This window comes from Tupaia chinensis, unplaced genomic scaffold (genome assembly GCF_000334495.1).
Source record: "Tupaia chinensis unplaced genomic scaffold, TupChi_1.0 Scaffold149831_1, whole genome shotgun sequence".
In the NCBI taxonomy this organism is placed as follows: Eukaryota; Metazoa; Chordata; class Mammalia; order Scandentia; family Tupaiidae; genus Tupaia; species Tupaia belangeri.
In genome coordinates, this window is record NW_006209676.1 from 1,190,099 (window position 1) to 1,203,770 (window position 13,672).

Below are 13,672 nucleotides of genomic sequence, written 5' to 3' on the forward strand. Positions count from 1 at the left end.
AAGCAAAGTGAGAAAGCAAGCTGCTAGATCTGGAATTCAAACCACACTCAGCCATGTGGGAGTCCAGCGCCCTTAACCACCACACCACCTGCTGGCGCCTAAACTTGGAGGTTTTGTCTTCAAGGTCAGAGATTCCTTCTTCTGTGTGGTCTAAACTGCTCTTTATACTTACCGGGAATGTTTTGATTTCCTGTATTATGTTCATTTCTAGAAGTTCCTTTTTTCTTTTTTCTTTTCCTTTAAAGGTGTCTCTCTCTCTCTCTTTCACTTTGGCATTCCTCCTTCAAGTGATGGAATGATTTTCCCAGGCCCTGGTGTTAGAGTTGGTTGTCTGTTTTTTTCTTGACTCTCACTGAATTTTGTTTTGATGAATATTCTGAACTCTTTCTTTGATATTTCTGTGGTTTCTTGTGTTGTATCCATTGTCAGTGAGGAGTTACTGTTTTCTAGTTTGTTGGCATGTAGTCGCTCATAGTAGTCTCTAATAAAAACCTTTTATTTTTCTCTTGCACAGTTGTAGTATATTCGATGGATTATTATTAGGCAATAAGAAGAAGTAACTTATTTGGCTACTAAAAGACATAGATACATCATTTGGCTTTTTTTGTTTTTGTTTTATGAGCCAATGGATATGTACAGTCACCAGAGAGACATGTAGAGGGAGTGGGCAAAAGCACCTCACATAAGGGATGATTATGTCACAATCTCTTCTCCATTTCTCCCTCCTTTTGAGATTTTGGACATACATGCACTTGTGTCTGGCATGTTTTTGAAACCGCTGGGTCTGGGATTTGAACTGCACAGTCAGCCATGTGAGATCTGGCTCTCTTAAACACTGGGCTGTGAGACCAATCTGATAAGGATGAATCTTAAATGTATGTTGTTTAAGTGAAAGATCTAATCTGAAAAGGTTACACTATAGTGATTCCAATTATGTGAGTATCTGGAAAAGCCATGGTGAGAATAAAAACAAAGAATGTAAGTGTTTGCCAGTGGAGGAGGGTGGTAAGTGGTTGCCAGTGGAGGAGGGCGGTCAAGTGGGCAAAGCATGGAGGACTTTCTCTTTTAGACGAGAAAGAGAGAGAGGCAGAGAGAGGGACAGCATGGTAACACTCCCAACAGAGTTGTGATCCAATGAGCCACTCCCCAGCTTCAACTAACACAAGACATATGTGCGCTTAGTGTGCTCAGGGAGATCTCTGGACATGAACCTGGAACCTTCTAGTGAATCAATCAGCCTTGTAGAACAGCATGTTTCAATGCTGCACCACAATCCAGCCCCCAACAGTGGATTTTTAACATGATGAATTTCTCTCTGCAGCCATAATTGTGCATAAGCAATATTATGCATTTGTCAAAACTCACAGAACATTAAAGAACAAAGTGTAGATTTTGTTATATGTGACATATGGAATATTTATTTCATTTTCTTGTCTCCTTAGAAGCAAAGGTGTCCCAATAACAAACAAAATCTAGCATCCAAATCTTGACTCATTCATCCATCTATCCATTCATTCTAAATTTTTGCCAGAGGGAATGTACGCTTGATGTAGAAAGACAGAAATAGAGAACAAGACGAAAAGTGAGAAAGTACCCTCATGGAGCATGGTCTTACCACAATTCCTTCTTTATTTATTTGCTCTTTCTTTTCAGGATTTTGGGCATACACAAACACGCACCTGGTGTATTTTTTAAGCTTCCAGGTTTGGAGCTCAAATCATGCAGTCAGCCATGGGGACCCAGCTGCTTTAACCAGCCACCAGAGACAAAGAGAGAGATAGAGATAGGCAGCCATCCCCAAAGGATACTTATGTCATGATCCATCCCTATCCCCAGGCAGCCCAAATTATGGGCATGGAGACATACATGTGTCTACTGTCTACTGTCTACAGGGAGGCCCTAGACCATAAACCTGGGACCTTATTATGTTCATCCAGCATTGCAAAGCACTGGGTTAAGTGTTGTGCCACTGACTGACCTTGATAGTATTTATTATTGATATAAAGTGATAAAAATTGCACTTTATCTCTCCTTTCTTCATCCCCCAAACTCATAATAACTTGTACAGACATGACACAAACATCAGATAAATACAAGTGAGGGACCTTTTAGAAAGTAACTGATTAGTATACCTCAGAATTGTTGAGGTTATCAAAAACCAGGGGCATCTGAGAAACTCGGCCAAGAGGAGCTTAGGGAGACATAACTAAATTTAATATGGTATCCTGGGTGGGGTCTTGAAAAAGGAAAAGTTGATTAGCCATAAAATAAGAAAATATTAATGAAATATGGACTTTTGTTAATGTAGCAATATTAGTTTATTAATGGTTACAAGTAAACCTTACTAATGAATGATGTTTATAAATTAGATAACTAATGTAGTATGTGAATTCTTGGTGCCATCTTGATAATTTTTTTGTAAATATAAAAGTGCTCTAAAAATTTATTTTAAAACTAAATAATTATCTCCTTATGTGTTTCGAGTCCCAGACTCGGTGGCTTAAACTCATGCCAGGCACATGTGCGTGCATTCCCAAGATCCTGAGAGGAGAATGGAAGAGAAGGTATTGCAGCGTGGCCATCCCCCCTTGGGGGTGATTTCTCACTTTTCTGTCTGTCTGTCTGTCTCTGTCTTTCTGGTGAGTGCATGTGCCCTATAGCAAAAACCTCTCAAAAAAAAAAAAAAGGAAAAAAAAAAAAACAGATAAGGTGGTAGTTGGAATTACACTTTTATTTTTATTTATTTATTTTATTTTTTGTTTTTGCTATAGGGTGCATGAGCTCACCAGAAATAGAGAGCAAGCAAGAAATTACCCAGGGGAGATGGCTATGCTACAGTCCCTTCTCCGTTTTCCTCCTAGAATTTTGGTTATGTACGCACATGCTCCTGGTGTTTTTCTCAAGCCGCCAGGTCCAGTATTCGAACCACACAGTCGGCCACATGAGATCCAGCTGCCTTACCACCATGCCACTGGCTGTCCCCCTAAGTTTTTCTTTTTAAATTGGGGACAGGATGGTATGTTAAAGAATGTAAATTCCATCACAGCTGGAATATTTGCTTGTTTTGTTTATTGCTATATTTCCAGTACTAAAATATTTGTTACATGGCTGAGAAATGCTTGAACATTGCATCAGAAGGAAAAGTTGAACATATAACATTTCTCAGGTATGTTTCTTTGAACAGTGTTTTTGAGGAAGTAGAAGGCAGTGGAGGAAGGTAATGAAGGGAATGTCAAGTGGGTCATGGTTAAAATGCTCAGCTTTGGCATTATTATTGTATAATACACCAGATCAATTTTTTAAACTTTTTCTTGAGTTGTATTTATAAACTTATATCTTTTTTACTTTATTTTAATCATGGAAAACATTGTAAAGCTACTTTTGTTGATTTAAGTTTGTATAAAGCAAAGTGTGCCTGCTTTTAATATAACTTTTTACCGTTTTATTCAGTCTACAAATAAGAAACCTCGAAAATCTCCTGGAGAGAAGAGCAGAATTGAAGCTGGAATTAGAGGAACAGGCCGTGGAAGAGCTAATGGGCACCCTCAACAGAATGGTGAAGGGGAGCCTGTCACATTATTTGAGGTGGTGAAATTGGGAAAAAGTGCAATGCAGGTAAATTTTAAGTGTTTTTACTTCATGTATAAAGTAATACAGTCAATCTGTGGAATTTGTTAGAGTATATATTAACACTGTATACTCTTATTGATTGTGTAATCAAAACATGAAAGGGTTCTATTTTGGTTTGTTTTGTAAAGAAGCACCAGGGAAGGCCTTTTGTTTAGTAGTAAGATATACTTACAATTTTTAGAATTTGACTTACTATTAGTAACACATATCAGAGTGTTTGAAAATACAAAGGGTATTAAAAAAGCATTTTAGGGGCTGGCAGGTGGCATGGTGGTTGAGGCGCTGAACTCCCACATGGCCAACTGCAGTTCAGGTCTCAGACCCAGCAGCTCAAAAATCAGAACAGATAGGTAGATACATAGATAGATAGCATAGATAAATTTTTTTTTTTCTTAAACATTCTTAAGTAATGTATTTAAATTACCATAATCGCTATTTCATGTTTATTTTGTGTTTGTATGTTTTTTTTTATAACATTTTTAACATTTTGGGGCTTGGTGGTGCCTGCCCTATGGCAAAATTTTTTATCTTTCCTTATGTACTCAAGAAATATTAAGCATTGTGGAAAAACATGATTTCATTGACTTCTTAGTAATTCATTATGAAGATTAAACATAATTATTTTACCTTTCCTTTAATGTGTCTTTAAAATTTTCACTATTATAAAATTTATTCATTGGGACCAGCAGTTAGCATAATGGCTATGTTGCTGGACTCCCACGTAGTTGACCGCGGTTTGAGTCCCGGACCTGGTGGCTTAAACTCACGCCGGGCGCATGTGCGTGTGTACCCAAGATCCCTAGAGGAGAATGGAGGAGAAGGGATTGCAATGTGGCCATCCCCCCGGGGGGGTGATTTCTCGCTTTCTGTCTCCCTCTGTCTGTCTGGCGAGCGCATGCACCCTATAGTAAAAAAATAAATAAATAAATAAATTATTCATTATTCTAACAGCTCTACATTTTTTTTTAATTTTAAAATACTAGAGGTGAAATTATTTGATTAAAAAGTGTTTTTTAACTATGTTATACCTAAGTGCCACATTTCTCTCAAGAAAATTATACTGATTTGTCTTTCACCAGAATTGTAGCAGATTGCTCACATTTCCTCATGCTGGGGTACTGTTTTGTTTTTTTTTTTTGCTATTATTATGGACCTTGGTGCCTTTTATAAATTGGTTTTAACCCATTGTTTAATCTTTTTCTCATTATTTCTCAATGGAAGTTTTCCCCCAACCTTTTCTTTTTAATTCTAATTTTGTGGTCGTAATTTTTCCCCCCTTTATTTAGCTTTATCTATAAAGTTCTTTATTTTTTCCTTTTTTACACAGCAGTCTATTATGGGCATATTTCCCTATGAATTTACCTTCTGATTTTAATATTTTTATACTCTCAAGTTGCATAGCTAAGCAGTGAATTATTTAGCCAGTTTTTATTTGTTACAATCACAGTTTTACTGCAATAAAATTATTACTTTTTTTTTTTTACTACGTCTGTATATCCATCAGAAGTATATATATGCACAAACAATATAGGAATGTTTTGTAACATAAATTCCTAAGGGTAGTTGTTGAACAAAGGGAATGTATGCTTAAAATATTGATGAGAGTCTTTGGTCTTCCATGGAAAGTGAGTCAGTCATTTCACTGTTCATATATACTCACTTCAATATTAAGTAATTTTAGCTAAAATGTTAAAAAGTATAGAAATAGACATCGAGTTTAGGTACAAACTGTCTATGTGGTTCGTTTAAAAGATAATTTCTGAGTGATAAGCAGAGTTAGGTTTGGGGTAAAGAAACATGCTGCTTGTAGCTGAGAAATTTGGTCATGCATGTTTTAAGGTCTATAAATGCTTCATAAAGAGTTGAAGAATAGAATCAGGCCTACTATGTGAAGCCAGGGCCCAATATGAATCTCTCTATTTATAAAGTAGCTGAGGAAAGCTAGAGATAACCATACTATATTTAGGGTGGTCTTTTATCTCAAGTTGCCCCTGAGACTCCCAGCTATACTTATTGTTCATATAGTTATTAGTGAAGAATCTTTTTGTATTCAGAAGTTTCCTACTTTGGATAATAATTTATAATAAAACCCTACTTTTAGGAAATCAAGGGTTGAGTATGTGAAAATTCTCAATGCTGTCTAAGAGAAGGAAGTTCAAAATCCAGTTTATATGACCTGGTTCTATAGTGGAGTTATCAAGCAGAGGTAATCACAAAAATATTATGTGGGAGGGATGAATATAAAATAAATAATTATGGGGGGACCAGCAGGTGGCATGGTGGTTAAGGCACTGGACACTCCCACATGGCTGACCATGGTTTGAGTCCCAAACCTGGTGGCTTGCTTCCTCACTTTCCCTTTCTCTCTCTGGTCAAATTAAAATAAATGAATGAATAAATTAAATAAATAATTTTTTAAAAAAAGGAATTATGTTTAATGTTTTAGATGGATTATAAAAGAAATTCTACCTAATACAAAATAAGGAATAGATAAAATAAGAATAGGTAAGCACGAAAATGGGCCAGTCTTGAAAATTAAAAATAAATTATTGAAGTTAAAGACTAAGTTAATTAGATTTCCTCAAGAAAAATGCTCCATCAAAAGGGACCATTCAAGAATTGGTATTCATTAAGCATTCACTTAGACTGTAGTATAGAGAAATAAAGAGGTAAAAAAAATATAAAGGCTATTTAGAAACTTTGGTACGGATTAAAGGATTCTAAAAATATGCCAAGAGGGATATAAGGGGGAAAAGATCAAAGGGAATAAGAGAGAGTTTTTGAAGAGTTAATTTTGGACAAATTTCTAGATAGATTTCCACAGAGTAAACATTTATTCTAAGAAATTAGTATGATTTTTTAAGTGAATATAATTACATAGTTATAGCTGTACAATATTGAGAAAATCTTGAAAAATGTTATAAAATGTTATTGATTCCCATATGATACCATTCCCTGACTATGATACAATTCATTTGTCTTCTAAGTTGCATTATACTTGTTAGAATAAAAACATACTTTTTTTTGTTTTTTTTTTAAAGGTTTTTGCCATGGGTGCATGTGCTTGCTGGGAGAGAGACAGAAAGGGAAAGTGAGAGATCACCCCTCAGAGAGAATGGCCACACTGCAATACCCTCCTCCATTCTCCTCTTGGGATTTTGAACATGCACACATGCCTGGCACGATTTTTCAGGCCACTGGGTCCAGGACTTGAACTGTAGTCACCCTTGTGAGAATGTAGTGCCTTAATGATTACACTAACTGCTGACCCAAGAAACTCATTTTTCCCCCAGTTTTGCTATAGAGCACGTGTACTAACTGGAGAGAGACAGAGAGAAAGTGGCAATTCCCCTCCCTCTACAGGGGATTGCCAAACCATAATCCCTTCTCCTCCAGTTTCCTCTCATGATTTTGGACATGCACACACTCATATCTGGCATGTTTTTCATGCCTCTGGGTCCCAAGCCTCCAGGCTCAGGATTTGAACCTAGAAGTTGGCCATGTGGGATATAGCTGCTTGAAACCCTCATATCACCTACTAGCCCTAAAAACACACATTCAATTAACTCATGATAAGGAAGAAATATAGACGGTTGAAATGTGAATGTTAGTGAAAGTAATTTTAGAGGAAATTTTGATGCCAGCTAAAGCAGCACTTGGATACTTAAATGTGTTCTAGTTAAGTGAAAGCAGTAGAAACTAGAAAACTTAAGACAGCAAACCTAAAGTAATTAGGAAGAAAGAAATAATAAAGGAGAAATTAAATAGAAAGTGAAATGGTCAGCTTAAGCCCAAATATTTGAGCTTAATACAATTTTAGGACCTGAAAGTTTTATTGAGGACTACAAAGATGGTTCTATTTTAGAGCATCTTTTACTGTAATGTAGTAAATAGTCATATATAAAAGAAAAAAAAACATACTTAATTGAATTGATTAAACATAGTTGATATTAATGCTATATAAGCCAGAAACTTTTCATGAAATAGGAATAAGAGAAAACTTTCTTACCCTAGTAAAGATTATCTTCTCTAAACCTACGACTCACATTATGTCCTTTTTGTTTGTTCATTTATAAGCTACAGTACACATGCACTTGCTAGGAAGACACAGAGAGAGGGGAGCAGAGGGTGAAAGCTCTCCCCAATGGAGTATGGTGATGTTGAGGTCTCTTATCTTTCATATCTGCATTCTGTTGGGATTTGGGGCATGCATGCATATGCTTCTGGCAGTTTTTCAAGCCGCCAGGTCTGGGGTTCTAACTGTATAGTCAGGCATGTGGAATCCAGCTCCCTTAACTACCACACCATGTGCCAACCCAATTATCATGTTATTTTTAACATCAAGATTTAGATGTATTATAATGACCAAACATTATTACTACTGTTCAATACATATTATGCTAGAATCCCTACTATATTCTGAATGTTGAATGTTTACTTTTTGTGAAAATGATGGCATTTTAGAAAGGAAATGACTTCATCTTTTTTGCAGTTTTACCTTTCTGGGAGCAGTTTAGATGTTGACTTGGAGGTGAGATTAAGGCTGGAATCCGAGATATGAATTAGAAAGTTTTTAAAGTTTTGGCCAGCCCATGGCCAGGTGGTCATGGTAGGTGGATCTCACAGAGTGACCATGCAGGTTGAGTCCTGGCCCCAGTGGTTTAAAAAACATACTGAGTTGAGACCAGCACTTGGTATAATGGCTATGTTGCTGGGCTCCCATATAATTGACTACAGTTCAAGTCCTGGATTCAGTGTTTTAAACTCATGCCCGGCATGTGTGTGTGTGCGTGCCCAAGATCCCGAGAGGAAAATGGAAGAGAAGGGATTGCGATGTGGCTATCCCCCCTGGGGGATGATTTCTTACTAAATACTATTTTTTTTAAATTGCTTGTTGTTGTTGTTTGTTTGTTTGTTTGTTTTTTTAACTGATCCAATCAGAAAATCATCAAATTTGTATAGTGTCAGTGAGGATGGAAAGGAAGTGACAGATTATATGGTCAAGAAGGCATTGGAATAACTCAGAAAGATGAGGAAGATGAAGGAATCTAAGGTGATCCCTAGCTGTTTGTCTTGGTGTTCATTCGGAGAAAATTTGCATGAGTATAGTGTTGGGGTACAGGTATGCAAATAATTGGGTTGAGTTATCATGTTCCCTGGATGGAGATGTATTACTTGATTCTCTCATCCTTGAGACTTCCAATTTTTAGTCATTTGATAATATATTCACTTTAGGCTAATTTGTTAGAGAAGGATTCTGTAACTGTGAGCTCATATGTTTCTCTTACTGTGAAATACTATGGTCTATTATCACCCTTCTACTGTGTCCTCCAGTGTTGGAATCACAGGAGGAGTTTGAAATTGGATTTATAAAGGGGAATTTCACTCTTTGCAACCACTACAGTGAGATGCAAAGAATTCTCTTAAACTCACAATGTTCAGATGTTTAGCTACTATGCACCTAGTCTTCTCTAGGCAGTGATTAAGGGCTGAGCAGTAAAATGGGAAAGTAGGTAAAAGAAAAAGTAGGAAACAAAAATAGGAAGAAAAAGCAAAGAAAAGGAAAGAATTAGAACAAAAAGGGGAGAAAAGGAACAGAAATCATGCTGCAGAAAATAAAATTGGGTTAAAATGGAAAACCACATGGTGCACTTGCCATGGGTCAGCAGAGTCAGAGATGGATGCTTTCTGTCCTAGGTCAGGGAAGAAGAGACAATTAGCAGGAAAAAGGCACAAACTGGGTAGAAAGCTCTTTTTTAAAAAAGAGAAATGTTAGAAAGGACAGAGAAGAACAAGAGGGAGGTCGACACTTGCCTACCTGACTAGCACTAGGGTCTGGGGGTGGGGAGGCCTTGACTAGAGGGGGCTTCACAGTTGTGAAGGTGAACCCAGAGGGGCAGCAGCATCAGAGATGGAGGTGACTGGACAGGATATTTTGACTTGTAGATTATGATACTATGTACATGTTGAGGTTTAGAACATTCCGGCTATTATAACATATTTTCGGTTTCAGTAGTTGTGTTAATAAGCACTTAAATGAATTTCTACAGCTCATTAACATTTGCATTTTGTATTCCCAGATGTCAGCTGAAAAAGTTGGACTATAGTTCATTTATTTGTTCAAAAAAATTTGAGAACTGATTATTTCAGGCATTGCATTTAGGCACAAGGGACACGATATAAACTAAGCCTGACTGACTCTTATCTTCATGGATTCTCTAATCTTAGAAGGAAGATGAATTTGTTCATACTAATGATCTATTAATATGTAGTTACAAAGTGTTAAAACTGTTCATTAATACTAAGTAAACTTCCTCTGGTCTTTTTTTTTTTTTTTTCCCCCTTGGAGAGAGATTTTTGCTATGGGGCTTGTGTACTCACCAGAGAGAAAGAAAGTGAGAAATCGCCCCCAAGGGGGAATGGCTACACAACCTCACATACCATGAAAAAGTTAGTGTGCTAGGGACTGAGGTGGAGTGAAGGGTAAGGTGTTAGCATCAGGCACTGGGCTCTTAAGATGAACTGCTCCATTCTAGATCCCTTAGTTCCTGCCGAAAAGATAAATGAGTGGCCAGAGCATGATAAACCCTAGCAGCCATACTTCTGTGGATGTTGTCATACAACTGTAGCTATGGCATAAAGAGTATTCAAAAGGCACACCAGTGTGACCAGGTGTCATTGTGTTGCTGCAAACCTGTTGGGCATCAACAATTTTGGAAAGGAAGACCTGAACCTGCAACCCAACACCCAGTCACAAAGCATTACTACCAGAATATATTTGCCTATAAACTCAGGGAACCTGAGCTGCCAGTGGCTCTTTCATGATTACTAATGACCGTATTCAAAGAACAGGTTTTTGTGCACTCTAGGTAAACCCACACCTATATATCTGTCCACAGCAGAACATCTTTCAGAAGGTTCCTAATGAGGGTGGGCATTGCTAACTCTGCATATTTTTGAGAAGAGGGAGGGCTAGGGATGAATCAGTCTTCTGAGCCTGGAGTAATCTCTATATACAGTTGTGTGGAGGGAGGACCCTGTTACTAGCCTTCCCGTAGATGAGCAATCCATCCTCATCCCCACTCACCATAAACATTTCACAGCCTCAGTGTTATCATTGTGGTGGTTCTGGTAGCCAGTGTTGCTAGCGTTGTAATCCTGGTGATCACTGTCAGGAGGAAGTTAGTGAAGTACAAGAACATAGAGATCTCAAGTTGGGAAGTTGAATATATAGCCAAGCAGAGGTCTGTAGCTGAGAAGATACAGTTCAGTATCAGTTTAGAATTTTACTTACCTCCTCCACCACTTTCTTTATCGTCCTCATTCCCTTTACACTTCAATAGTTTGGACCTAAGGTTACCTCACTTTCTGGTTTCTTGTCCCTGCTTTTCTTAAAGAACTGTTTCTAATACTCCTTCTTCCTCTTGGTCCAGGGACAAGAAATATGACTAGAATTAAGGCATTTTCCCCCTATGTTTTTCTATGCACAAATGTGTCATGACTTCCAAAGACCAAGTAGTTACAGTTGGAAGGCAGACATTTTGAACCTGAATTGTGGTCACCTTGTTGACAAGAACATTTGACTTTATTTGGACTTGCAAAATAGCCATATTTGCTGTTTATTATACCACCACAAAAAATGCTTCTCACCTAAAATAGAATATAATTTTTTCTACTTAAATACTTGTGTGTTTTTTGTTTTTATTTTTTTTTTTTTGAGAGGTTTTTGCTGTAGGGCACGTGCGCTCGCCAGACAGAGAGAAACAGAGATAGAAAGCGAGAAATCACCCCCAGGGGGGATGGCCACACCACAGTCCCTTCTCCTCCATTCTCCTCTCGGGATCTCGGGCATGCACACACACACACCCGGCGTGAATTTAAGCCACCGGGTCCGGGACTCGAACTGCAGTCGACTATGTGGGAGTCCAGTGACATAGCCATTACACTAACTGCTGGTCCCTTGTTTTGTTTTTTTGAGAGGAACCTCTGTCCAGAAGTTGTCAGTGTTTAGTAGTCAGCTTATCTTAATTACGTATATTATTAGTAATGTTTTATTATATGAGAATGAACATATTTTATCTTTAATAATTTTGCTGTGACTTTGTTAATTTAACAAGTCTAATGAAATCAATAAAATTTGGGGAAAGCATAAAGCAAAAAGTAGAGTTGAATTAGAAAGAGGTTATGGGCTGGCAGGTGGTGTGGTGGTTAAAGGTGCTGGATTTCCATATGGCTGACTGCGATTTTATTCCTGGACCTGGTGGCTTGCTTTCTCGCTTTCCCTTTCTCTCTTTCTGTCTATCTCTGGTGAAATTTAAAAAATAATAATAATAAATGGAATTAATTAAATTTTTTTTTGGAGAGGTTTTTCGCTATAGGGCGCGTGCGCTCACCAGACAGAGAGAGTCATAGAGACAGAAAGCGAGAAATCACCCCCTAGGGGGGATGGTCACGCCGCAATCCATTCTCCTCTCGGGATCTTGGGCATGCACGCACGCACACACGCCCGGCGTGAGTTTTAAGCCACCGGGTCCGGGACGCAAACTGCAGTCAAGTACGTGGAAGTCCAGCGACATAGCCATTACGCTAACTGCTGGTTCCCAAATATTTTTTAAAATAGAAGTTATACATCAGAATAAGTGGAACTACCCAAATACTAATTAGATAAGTGAGAGAGATACATAATCAGTGCATTACGAAATCAAGGTACATATCTAAGATAAGATTAATTCAATCTTCAGAAATATTTAAATTTTATAGTTCCTTGTTTTCCTCACCATTGATTGTATTTTTATACAGTAGGCATTGTTGATCCCTTGTAGAGATTCAGCTAGATTGTGTTTAAACCCTGACATTGTTTAGATTCCACAATCACGTCACATCATATCATCTTGCTCATATTGTAAGCTGACATTTGAAACTAGTCCAGGGTATTTCACAATAAGTTTAGTTCCATGTCATCATCACTCAAAGCTAATTCTTAGGTTATTTGAGAGCAAAAGTAAAAAAGTTCTATTAATAGATGTAGCTGTTTTGGTTTTGAATTATATAGTATTTGAATGAAGATATCTTCAATTTCTCAATGATATATATTTACTTACAGATATTTATTGATTACTAATTCCAGTAGAAAAATGAGCAAATGAAGAGGGAATTTTTTTGCTCTTTGTTAATCAAGGTGTTAAGATTTTTTTATGAGGAAAGATGGCACCATAAAAATTATTTGATACATTTCTGATTCTGCCTTAGGGCTGATTAATGTTTACTCTTGCTTGGACCTAATAACATTTGTGCCCCTCCCCCCATTTTTAGTGCTTCAGTTCTGATTTCTTCTCATTTCCTTAGAATGAAAAGTAATACACAGGATATACACAATATTTTAGGGTGAAAGTTGTACACTAATTTCTTTTTATAGCTGTTTATTTAAGAATGAGGATTTTTTTTCCCTCTTACATAATTAGTCTCTTTGAAATTTACATTATAGATATTTCAACCTGTCCTAACTAATTTTAGCAGCTACCTATGCGGTAATCTGACACACAAAAATAAACTTAAAATTGGTAGCTTTTTCTTCTTCTTCTTCTTCTTCTTCTTCTTCTTCTTTTTTCTTTTTTTTAAAGAAAGGTTTTTGCTATAGGGTGTGTGCACTCAACAGAGAGACAGCAACTGCAAAATCACCTCCCTGGAGGGATGACTATGCCTCAATCCCTTCTTCTCCATTCTCCCCTTGGGATTTTGGGCACGCATGTATACATGCACACATGTGCCCAATGTGAGTTATAAGCCACCAAGTCCTAGACTCAAACTGCGGTTTGACTACGTGGGAGTCTAGCAATGTAATCATTATGCCTTCTGCTGATCCCAAATTGGTAGCTTTTAATGAGAGATAATTTTTCATTTATTTAATCAACTAATGCCAGAGTTAATAATAGATATTTTTTCTTCATAAGATGTATTTTGGGGCACTAGGTATTTCCATATTCTGGCTCATTCTTCCCCTGAAGCGTCCATGTTATTTTCATTCAGTTGGTGGAAGGGAAAG

General features: G+C 37.3%; 1 protein-coding gene across 1 annotated transcript in view; it reads left to right on the forward strand.

Annotated features, from left to right (window-relative positions):
- The window catches only part of STAG1 (STAG1 cohesin complex component), a 314,569-nt gene that overhangs the window by 22,933 nt on the left and 277,964 nt on the right, over positions 1 to 13,672 (forward strand). The window contains 1 exon segment of the mRNA XM_027769480.1: positions 3,451 to 3,615. Within this exon segment, the coding sequence (XP_027625281.1) occupies positions 3,451 to 3,615 (165 nt within the window).